The sequence below is a fragment of the Leptinotarsa decemlineata genome, unplaced genomic scaffold, assembly GCF_025532065.1.
Source record: "Leptinotarsa decemlineata unplaced genomic scaffold, Ldec_3_MD MMD2_tig00078422_RagTag_RagTag, whole genome shotgun sequence".
In the NCBI taxonomy this organism is placed as follows: Eukaryota; Metazoa; Arthropoda; class Insecta; order Coleoptera; family Chrysomelidae; genus Leptinotarsa; species Leptinotarsa decemlineata.
Genome location: NW_027412747.1, coordinates 9,418,365 through 9,430,380, shown reverse-complemented (window position 1 = coordinate 9,430,380; position 12,016 = coordinate 9,418,365). Strand labels below are relative to the sequence as shown.

At 32.6% G+C, this 12,016-nt stretch overlaps 1 protein-coding gene across 2 annotated transcripts in view; it reads left to right on the top strand.

Annotated features, from left to right (window-relative positions):
- Positions 1 to 12,016, top strand: part of LOC111507324 (retinoblastoma-like protein 1) — a 39,808-nt gene that overhangs the window by 15,448 nt on the left and 12,344 nt on the right. For both annotated transcript variants that reach the window (XM_023162621.2, XM_023162620.2), the window contains 3 exons: positions 3,113 to 3,238; positions 3,332 to 3,432; positions 11,622 to 11,913. In XM_023162621.2, the coding sequence (XP_023018389.1) occupies positions 3,113 to 3,238; positions 3,332 to 3,432; positions 11,622 to 11,913 (519 nt within the window). The remainder of the gene's footprint in view (positions 1 to 3,112; positions 3,239 to 3,331; positions 3,433 to 11,621; positions 11,914 to 12,016) is intronic.

Below are 12,016 nucleotides of genomic sequence, written 5' to 3'. Positions count from 1 at the left end.
ATTTTTTGGTACAACAAGGTGATTCATTTGATCTTTATAGCATTAGCTTCGTCGTTTTTTTTATTCAAAGCATGTATTTCATTTTCAAAGCCCTTATGGTGAAAAGGAAACACAGGTCTTATTTTTTCAAAAGAGAAATTTTTTAATAATTTCTCACAGACAGTGGCGGTTTGACGTCGTAAAGTCTCTTCCTTCAGACATAAAAAATCCTCTAACATTTTAATACTGATGAATTGGTCTAGCAAACACACGGACAATGCGAGTGGGGATACGTCAATGTAGAGTGGTATAATTAAATAGTTGATATTCCGTCGTGAACACACCTCTGATTTCGAAATGGTCGACTGCTATCGTGGATCCCGTCCAGAATTCATTGGGATTCGCATGTACCGCTATTTCTTTTTCATATCTCTATCTACATATTATGCTCTAATGCAGGGGTCTCCAAACTACGGCCCGCGGGCCAAATCCGGCCCGCCAGTGTCATCAATCCGGCCCGCGACAGCCAATGATTTACTGTCATCAATCTGGCCCGCGACAGCCAATGATTACCTAATTGTTGTTACTATTGCTGTGATAAGTTGAAGAAGAAAACACAGAATGATAATAACTCAGTTTTATTTACTTGCAAGGTAAAACTTAACGACAGAAATGATGACAAAGAAAACTTAACTTGAGTATCTAAGTTTAAGCATATTATTAAATAACAAATAATTGAAACGAATCACAGTAAAACAAAAACACTAATGAGATTTATGTAATTGTGATTTTCCACCGACAAGTAGTGGATCAATTTTACTTGTACCAATTATCAAAAGAGATTTAAGATGCTCATCGGTTAATTGAGATCTGTAAACATTCTTTGTGTACTTCATCTTGGAAAACATTTTCTCGCACAAGTAAGTAGTACCAAAAACAGAAAACAACCTACGAGCAAATTTATGCAAATTATCAAATTGTTCCAGTGGAAGACTCTTATAAAATTCTAACAAAGATGAATTTTGATATTTGTTCTTAAGCATATCACTGCACCATAAATCAATAATTTCCATTTGGACTTCCGGAGCCAAAGTTTCAATGTCAGAATCAAAAGGATTTTGAAAAAGCTTAATTTCATTCGCAATGACATCAAAATCTGAAAAACAAGTATCAAAATTTATCTTCAAAGCACTCAAAGTTTCGATTGCAAAATTGACGGGAAATTCAGTCTCTGTAGTGTGGCTGAATATTTCACATGTTTCAAAATGTGTGAAACATTTTTTACCTAATTGGGATTGAAATAGTATTATTTTCTGCCTGAAGGATTTGATATTGGTGTATAAATCAGGGAGAAGCTGATTTTCTCCTTGCAATCTCAAATTCAGTTCGTTCATATGATTTGTCAAATCGACATAGAAGGCTAACTTCCACATCCATTCACTATTTTCTAAATCGGCAAAAGGGCGCTGCTTCTCATTTGAAAAAATTTCGATCTCTGCTCGAAGTTCAAAAAGGCGCTTAAGGACTTTTCCGCAACTAAGCCAGCGTACGGCAGTATGATATGGTGAATCATTTTCTCCAATCTGTTGAATAAACTCGCAGAATTGTCGGTGATTCAGCCCAGTGGATCTGATGAATTTAACAACTGATATGACTGGTTTTAGAACTTCAGACATATCCAAACATTTTCCGCACAAGGACTGTTGATGAATGATACAATGTAAGACTAATGGTTTTGAACCACCATCATTTTCTACAGCCTTCGACACAAGTGCAACCACTCCTTTATTTTTACCATACATATTTTTGCCTCCATCAGTTGTTATAGATTTCAAATTTCTCCATCAAAGGTTCTTTTTATTAATGGCATTTTCAACTCCTTTAAAAATATTTGCCCCAGTTGTAGTGCCGTGAATACTATCAATATCAAGAAGTTCTTCATACACTTCATAGCTTTTATCTACTCTGCGAATAAAAATCAATACCTGAGCAGTATCTGACACATCCGTTGACTCATCCAATGCTAGAGAAAACCACTCATGATGTCCATTTTCGTCAGACAGTTGAGATGATATATTTTCTGCGATGTCTTGCACCCTCCGAGCCACGGTGTTTGCTGACAAACTGACACTTTTAAATAAATTAACCTTTTCAGGGCATATTTCTTCGGCTACTGCAATCAAGTATTCCTCCATCGGTGAATGGTTTGCCACGTTTTCCGATTTCAAGAACCACACGAAAGCTGGGGCGAGTTGCAGACTCTTGTTCAGTATTCGCTTTGGTAAACATAGATTGCTGCGATTTGAGTCCGCGTTTCAAAGCTTCAAATTTTTCCTTCCGCAAACTTCCTCTATACTTGGAGTAACTTTGAAGATGTTTCGATTCATAGTGTCGTTTAATGTTATAGTCTTTGAGAACAGCTATGGTTTCATTCCAAATAAACATAACGCCTTATTACTAGACTCAATCACAAAATACTGAGTTCCATTTTTCTTGGAACGTTCTGCATTCACTGTCGATTTTTCGCTTCTTTTCCATACTAACAAATCACACATAAAAACAATAAGTCAAATCAAAATACTTTTATTGATGGGTGTTACTTTATTTCACAATAGACATTTTCGCTTCCTTCGCCTTTCCTACGCAGACTAACTCGCAGTTGCGCCGCTAGCCTTTTTATATGCAATTATTACTGCCATCTCGAGGTGATCGGAATACACTAGCTAGAACCATAACTTTCTCGAACCAACGCGGTAATTCCAAATATTTAACTACGCCTAATGCCACCTAGCGGGTAGCTGAAAAAGATAGTACATAATACCACTAGATGTCGTTAAGTGTCACAATACACAATAATAATTGAAATGCAAAAAAAGCGTAAGTTTGCTTAGATCACGCACTTTGCGACTATCCTAGTCTAGAAATATAGTTGAGGGCAGAAATTGGCCCTTGGAACAAACTGAAAAAATCGTTATGGCCCGAAGGCTTCAAAGTTTGGAGACCCCTGCTCTAATGCAATATCTTTTTGATATATTTTCAGTTATTTTCTGAAACACAAATAAGATATTTCACATGTCAGATAATACTAATAACAGACAGGATTCGTGGTATATCAAAAAAATTGTCATTTTAGGTACCGAATCTCCAACTCCATCTGCCACTGATCGTTTCCAATCTCCTGTTAGCGGAGCAGTGAGCAGACAACTATTTTCATCTATTCAACCAGGACAGTCTGTACTACAGAGGCATACACACATCAGTAAGTGCATGGTTTTGTAATTCAAAATTTTCTATAAAAACAAAAACTCAATTGAATTTCAATTGATGCTGATATTTAACATTTTTTCCGAAGTGATTACAGACAGAGAGGGGAACAAAAAGTTGATTCCCATCGTAGATTCCACGTCGCAGTTGCCAAAACGGACTGGAAGTTTGTCGATTATTTTCAGAAAGGTAAGTAATCAAATGAAACCTCAAAAATCATGTAATCTTTTTGATCATGATGCGATTATTAGAGTTATATGTTTAGGCATTTTAGCAAGGGGAGGTGTAGCTGAAAATTATCTGGAAAGGTTAAAAATGTTTCAAAAATACCTCTGGAAGTTGATATACAACAACTTTTTATATCCCACATGAAAATTGTTCAAAGAAAGTAGAAAACTCAATATGAGACAATCATTTGAATTTTCTATTCAATTCCTTATTTTCCTTCGATATTTTTAGTCTCATATATAAGAAATTATATACATGGAGATGAACAACGCACTGTTGATAGATGGATAGATAGATAATTTATTGACGTTTTTTACATTCATCAGTATTTACACAAGTCAATACAAACATATTAATAAAATTAGCATATTGTCAGGCATCTATTAATATTTACATAAACAATAGATTGTTACAATTCAACGAACAAGGTTTTTTTATACAAAATATTTATATCTTATACAGTACATCTGAGTTATGTCCACAAGCACATTTAAAAACAAAGTAGTAAAATTTAAAATTGGATATTATAAAACAACGACAAATGCCTATATAGTTAAAGAATTTATATCACAGTGCAGTGCAGTGCGTTTTTTGTTAAAAAATATTTTATCCTTATTTTGAATATGTTATTAGGTAGAGATCTTATTTTTTGTGGTAATTTATTGTAAAGTTTCACAGCCAAAAATTTGGTCCATTTTGACATATTTTAAAGCGGCAGTAGTTTGTACCCAAATCATTTTTATGCCTAGTGTTGTGGTCGTGCACATTTTTCAAAACTTTCATATTGAATTTGATTATTTTTTATGTATAATAAATTTTCCGTGATATAGAGAGCAGGAAAGGTTAGTATTTTTAATGTAATGAATGAATTTCGACATTCATCTCTGTAGTCGATATTGTCTAATATTCTAATTGCTTTCCGTCGGAATAAACTATCACAGTCTGTTGCATGTCCCCAGGCGACAATACCATAAAAAATAACGAATTCATACAAGGAAAAATATGCCGTTCGAAGAGTTGCTTTTCAAATTTGTCTGGAAAGGTTTCTTAGTAAAACTAGATTTCTAATGAGTTTTTCATATTCCATTTATGTGATGATTCCATTTCAACTCACTGTCATATTTCTTAGGGTGAATACCATGTTTTAGGTTTTGTTTTTATTCAGATATACCTAACGATACTAACATCTTAGTATCTGTGGTAACTATGTCCGAAGTAATTGTCAAAGCTAATGAGGTAACTGGTCAAATTTCTAAGTGGTGTTCTATAAATGGCCTGCTGCTAAATTCTGCTAAATCTCAAATGCTCAACTTTGTTACTAAAAATACAACAATTGGTAAAAGCTATTTGGGATATTGATAATAAACTCACCTGGAAGTTCCATGTTGATAGTGTCAAACTGAAGCTCAGTAAACATATATATTTACTTCGTCGGTTAAAACAAACATGTTTTAGTGCATCTTCAAGTGAACACTGCAAGCCAATATTCATTCGTTACAGTTTATTAACAATTCCTAGTTTGTATATCTACCAAACGCTGATATATATATATATATATATATATATATATATATATATATATATATATATATATATATATATATATATATATATATATATATATGATAATAATAATAATAATAAATGGTCTTTATTTTATGTGGCGGAGTTTAGCAAAGCGCTATTCTTCCACTCAACCACGTTTGGAAAAAAAAGAAACATTACAAAAAATATAGTGGTGAATTTTTCAAAGATTCACTGAATGAATTATACATTGTTACAGCATGATATGTGAAGGATCGTTCATAGATAGTGCTGTTATGATTCGGAATGCCAAAATTATTGTTAAATCTAAGGTTTCTCGAGTGTATCTGATGTCTGGGAAGAATTTTATTTACCAAATAAGTGGGTTGTTGTGTTTTTATCAGTTTGTGAATGAAACAAGCGAAATGCAATTCTCTTCTGTTTTGCATTTTTAACCAATTAAGTTGATTGATGGAAGGGGTCACATGATCTTTCTAATTCAAGCTGAATATTAGTCTGATGCAGGCGTTCTGTACTTTCTGAATTCTGCAGAAGTTATGGATTCGATAAAAGGGCCATAGACGACATCACAATCTTTAAACATAGATAGAATCAGTACGTTTAAAAGGGTAATTTTGAGAGATCTACTAAGATAGTGTCTGTTTCAATACAGATGTTTCAGAGTACCGTACGACCTTTGAATAAGAGTATTGACTTGATGAACAAATCTGAGGTTGTAGTCTATATGAAGTCCAAAACATTTCATTTTGTCAATTCCACAGAATGTCCATCAATATACAAATCGATATTATCTATGGCCCTTCCACGATCTTTGGCTTTTCCAAAAATTATTGAAGATGATTTGGATTAAGGTTTAGACAGTATATATATATATATATATATATATATATATATATATATATATATATATATATATATATACTTACATACAAACACAAAAATAATTTTTGAAATGTCTAAATAATATATGAAAAATATAAAATATGATTAAAAGGTATTGTCATAGGGCCTTTCGATAAGAAAATCTTGAGTTGATTTTCTAAAGTCAGTACAGTTTACTACGCATTTCATGAAGTTAGAGAGATGATTATACATCTTGTATAATACAGAATTTTTAGATAGAGTTTGGTATGGGAAGACTTAAATTTAGGGTATCATATATATATATATATATATATATATATATATATATATATATATATATATATATATATATATATATATATATATATATATATATATATATATATATATATGTATCATATATATATATATATATATATATATATATATATATATATATATATATATATATATATATATATATATATATATATATATATATATATATATATATATATATATATATATGTATCATATATATATATATATATATATATATATATATATATATATATATATATATATATATATATATATATATATATATATATATACAGTGCTAGTCAAAAGTCCCCTCCCCCCCTCGTATCTTTTGAACGGGTATACTTATAATAATGAAATTTGGAGTGTGGAAATAAACGGATGTAGGCTTCTTAACTGGTCATAACAGGTGACGCAATAGTCATAAATGACGTCACAAGGCCACTGTGACCAAAAATTTTAAATGGGACCCTATGGCAAGTGACAGCTCGTTTGAAAGGTATTGAAAATACCTATTCAGTCATACCAATTTTGTTTGGGTTTCGGCTGATTTTGATTGATAAATTGAAGAAATACGAAAATTATAGTTTCGCATTTAATTAATAAAGATTTAAGAACCAGTTCTTATGATAAGTGTTCAAAATGTGCTCCATCTACTTCCTGGCAGTAATGCATCCTATTGCTAAACTCTTGTCGTACTCGTCCCAGTGTGTCAGCGGAAATTGCCCTACATTCTTCAACAATTCGTTGTTTCAGAATGGCAATACTGTCAGGTGCTATAGCGTAAACCTTAGATTTCAAGTACCCCCATAGAAAAAAATCTAATGGTGTAAGGTCCGGTGACCGAGCTGGCCATTCGATCGAACCTCGTCGTCCAATCCATCTACCACGATATTCTTCATCTAGGTAACGTCTTACTGCACCGTAATAGTGTGCAGGAGCACCATCTTGTTGAAACGTTATTTCCAAGTTGTCGAATTCATCTGGATTATCTTCTAGAATTTCAAGAATTAACGCCTCAATATCAGTTTGTAACATCTCCAGATACAATTCACCGGTTAAGTTAGCATTGAGAAAAAGAGGCCCAACTATGTGGTTTCCCAAAATACCTGCCCAAACATTTACTTTTTCTGGAAATTGAGTATGTTTTTCACGAAAGATGTGAGGATTTATGTCACTCCAATACCTCACATTTTGAGTGTTAACATTTCCATTGAGAAAGAAAGTACTTTCGTCACTAAAACAAATTGTCTGTATGTAGCCTGGTTGTTGGTTCATTTTATCGGACATAGTTTCACAGAATTCTAGTCTTCGGTCGGGGTCATCATCTGAAAGTTGGTGCACCATTTTTAATTTGTATGGATGAAATTTGTTTTTAGCCAACACCCTATGTACTGTCCTTTGACTGACTTCACAGATAGACGCAACTTGGGCTGTGGAAGAAGTAGGGTTCACTACCATTTCTCCAAGTACCTATGTCAATTTTTTTGTCATCACTAATTGTTGGTCGACCAGATCGTTTGGCATCTTGAACACTACCTGATGCTTCAAACTTCCGAAGAAGCTCCCTCAAATAAACCCTCGATATAGGGCGATCGGGGTACCTCTCATTAAACAGTCGTTCCGCTGCATGGAAATTGTTTCTACATTCACCAATTATTAAGATAGCTGCTACTTTGTCGGCTACAGTACGTACCATTTTGCCTATGTAAACACTTAAACATCTCGTTAAACAATAGCTTAGGTAAATTTTCAAGGTATAAACACTTTTGACAAGTAGATAATTCAAACACGTCAACCTTTTTGACAATGAACCAGAGGCGTACTTTAAAATCTTTATTAATTAAATGCGAAACAATAATTTTCGTATTTCTTCAATTTATCAATGAAAATCAGCCGAAACCCAAACAAAATTGGCATGACTGAATAGGTATTTTCAATACCTTTCAAACGAGCTGTCACTTGCCATAGGGTCCCATTTAAAATTTTTGGTCACAGTGGCCTTGTGACGTCATTTATGACTATTGCGTCACCTGTTATGACCAGTTAAGAAGCTTACATCCATTTATTTCCACCCTCCAAATTTCATTATTATAAGTATACCCGTTCCAAAGATACGAGGGGGGGAGGGGACTTTTGACTAGCACTGTATATATATATATGTATCATATATATATATATATATATATATATATATATATATATATATATATATATATATATGTATCATATATATATATATATAATATATATATATATATATATATATATATATATATATATATATATATATATATCATATATATATATATATATATATATATATATATATATGATGAGCTGTTTTCTCGGGTTTCGCTCCGTGTTCTGTGTATTTTATCCCCATAAGGATTATTTTCACAACGTTTCGGCAAAGTCTCATTTGCCATCTTCTGGTGATGTCTGGTTTTTCCAACTAGACTGATTAGTTCGAACTCTGTGTCTCAATTTATAGGGATGGATGTTTCCCTTTACCTGCGTTGCTGCCACTACCTGTGTTTGCTCGACTACCTGTTTTGGTCTTATTACCTGAGCTGCCTCTGTTATTGTACCTGTATTGTCATGCGCCTAGTTTTGCATCTGGGGTTGAGCAGTCTGATTGCTTGTGCGAAGCGATAAAACGGATCTCCATGTTGATGGTAATCTTTGCGCATCATCCCTCTTGTTCATATTATTAGGTCGTTTTTCAATTTCGATAGCCTCCCTGATTGTTCGCGAGTAAAAGTGTTCGTTGCTTGCTAGTATTTTTGTGTTATCGAAATTGATGTTATGTCCTGTCTGAAGTACGTGTTGGAAGAGAGAAGACGTGGTGACTTTTCCCTTCACTGCTAGTGAAGATGAACACAAACTGCGTAAACGCAAGCGAAACATAAGTGGAACCACCTATTGGTGTGACACCCAAGTCAACTTTCCAAGTTTTTATGTCAGTGTTGGCATTTCAGGTTAGCTTCCCAAATTTCTGCTACCGCAGTTGTCGGTTGATTGGTCAAACCACCAACACTGACATAAAAACTTGGCAAGTTGACTTGGGTGTCACAACAATAGGTGGTTCCACTTATGTTTCGCTTGCGTTTACGCAGCTATTTTTATCAAGTACTTTCTTGGTTTTTTCTCATTTTGTCTTCAATCGAGGACCGCCTGCCCGGTACTGACGATGTCCAATAGGTTGAAACAGCTGTATACCGGTGGCTTTTAAATTGAAATCAATATGGGAATGATCAAAGAGTACTTATCTATTTATATAGATATATATATATAGATTTTATATATATATATATATATATATATATATATATATATATATATATATATAAAGAACAATATTTATCTTTTTTATGTTTGTTTGACTTGTTGAATCAACCAGTATTTTATGATGATGTTATGTTTTTTTTTTGTCTAATGTGATTGTGAAGGAAAACTGATTCAATAAATGTTTGATTGATTGATTCATTGGCATTGAACCACCTTTCAGTTTGTGACTGTGCTTCAGAGGATTGAATCCAAAACAAACAATTTTCTTAATCATCAGAAATGCAACACTCTTCTCGACGCACGTTTTACCAACTAAGTTGACGTCTTCGAGTGATAAAGTAGTTTTCTTCATCTCCGTCGAGAAGAGTATTGCGTTTCCAGTGTTTGGGAAAAGTGCTTATTTTGGATTTATTTCACAACAGAGTTTTCAGTTTTACATTTAATTTTATTAATATTCTGTTGAGAAAACCAAAAAATTCTACTTCTGAAGATATGTCAAGAAAAAAAATGCAGATTTCGTTTCCTTATTTCATATGATTCTATTCTAAAATGGAATGAAATGAATTCAACATTATCATTTTTCTCCTCAACAAGACAATGTTGAGAGATTTCCAGTGTAATAGTTTATCTTCTTCATATTTTTTTTTATACGATATTCAAAAAAGTACAGCCTGTAAATCACAATATATAATTACTTAAGTGTTATACCTCAAATTGCACAATTTTTGTCTTATTCAAACATTTTTGTATTACTCCACTAAGTTTCTGGGTGTAATGATTGATAAATCACTGTCATGGTGTGAGCATATTGAAAGTTTATCAAAAAAACTCTCCAAATCCTACTTCGCAATTTTGCAATTGAGGTATGAACTTCAGGATAGTATTCTTATCCAAGTTTATTATGCATTAGTATATTCTGCATTATCAATTCACATCATGTTACGGGAAAATTCTACCGAAATAAATAGGATATTTGTTAGATTAATGTTCAACATGAAGCCACGTGATTCTTGCAAGGAAATTTTCAAGAGTAAAAAGATTTTAACGGTTTGCTGCATTTACATATATAAATGTTGCTTGCACATTAAGAAACATAAAAATGAGGTGAAGAAAAACAATTACCACCACCAATATTGCACTAGAAACGCTACCAATTTAATAATAATGACTCACAAAACATCCGCATTTGAACAATTTCTAACTTATGCTGGGGTAAAAATATATAATAAACTTCCTAATCTAATGAAGGTCTGTAATACTCTCGAATTCAAAAAATCACTGAAAGATTTCTTATTGGCTAATGCTTATTATACATTACAAGAAAATTTCGATGATTGACTTTTTGTGGATATCTGTGTGTAAATGATCTTATTTTTTTATATTTAAATTTTTCATTCTTATACTTGTTCATTTTTATTTATACATATGTGTATATATATTTATATTTTAGGGACCTATGTTTATGTCTATTTAATGTATATTTACATGTTTGTTTGTTTACATATTTATTATCAAATCTACATTAACAGTTCAAATTGTATATTAACTTTCGTTTTTTTTATGTCCACTTTTGATCATTTTATAAATATAAATTGACATGTTCGATACCATGTAGTTGGTCTATGAATGAATACATCTCTTTCTTTCTTATGGTTACACGTGCATGCCTATACCATGTGTAAACCGATTTAGGCTCTTTTCAATAGTTTTTTTGTTTCTCCGAATATCAATGTGGAATTTTGGTGGTTGAATAGGTATCTCAAAAGTACTGTTTTCATTTTCACTCCGATCATAGACATGAATCAAATATTTTCTTGAAAAAAAATATTTTACAGTATTTTCGCATAGGAAGTTAGTATGTGAAATGAACTCCCGAAACCTGAAATGTTGGAGTTATTTTCTGTTGAATTGGAAATGTTACAAAAAATATTTTCGATTTGGTCAATACAAATTATGGTACCATTTGAACCATTAAAATTCCACATTGATACCAGGAGAAGCAAAAAAGTTATAAGGGCAAATCAGTTTACACCTGTATAATTGTTTAGCAAAGTGTTTCTTAACGAATTGTTATTCAATTTTTTTCCGACTATAAACATATAATTTATCCATCAATCTAGAAAATAACTCGAGATTTTTACATTTTCCAGTTTTATAACTTGGCCGGTGTCAGAATGGAGCACCTGTGCAACAAACTCGGCCTCGTCGACATTGAATTGAAACGCAAAATATGGACCGTTTTTGAAGACTCTGTTCGGAACAGCGATCTTATCAAAGACAGGCACCTGGACCAGCTGTTGATGTGCGCCATTTACGTCATTTGCAGGATATCTTCAATATCGCTCAAATTCCAGGACATCATGAAGTTCTATAGAGAACAACCTCAGAGCAGTAGTAGTGTATATCGGGATGTATTGTTGAAGAGGGAAGGAACAGATGACAGTAAGTGTTTTCAGAGTCAGAGTCGGAAATGCTTTATTCATAACAGTTTAGGTTTTGTTGACAAAGCAGGCTTAAGAACAAAAAACAATCTGAAACATTAACA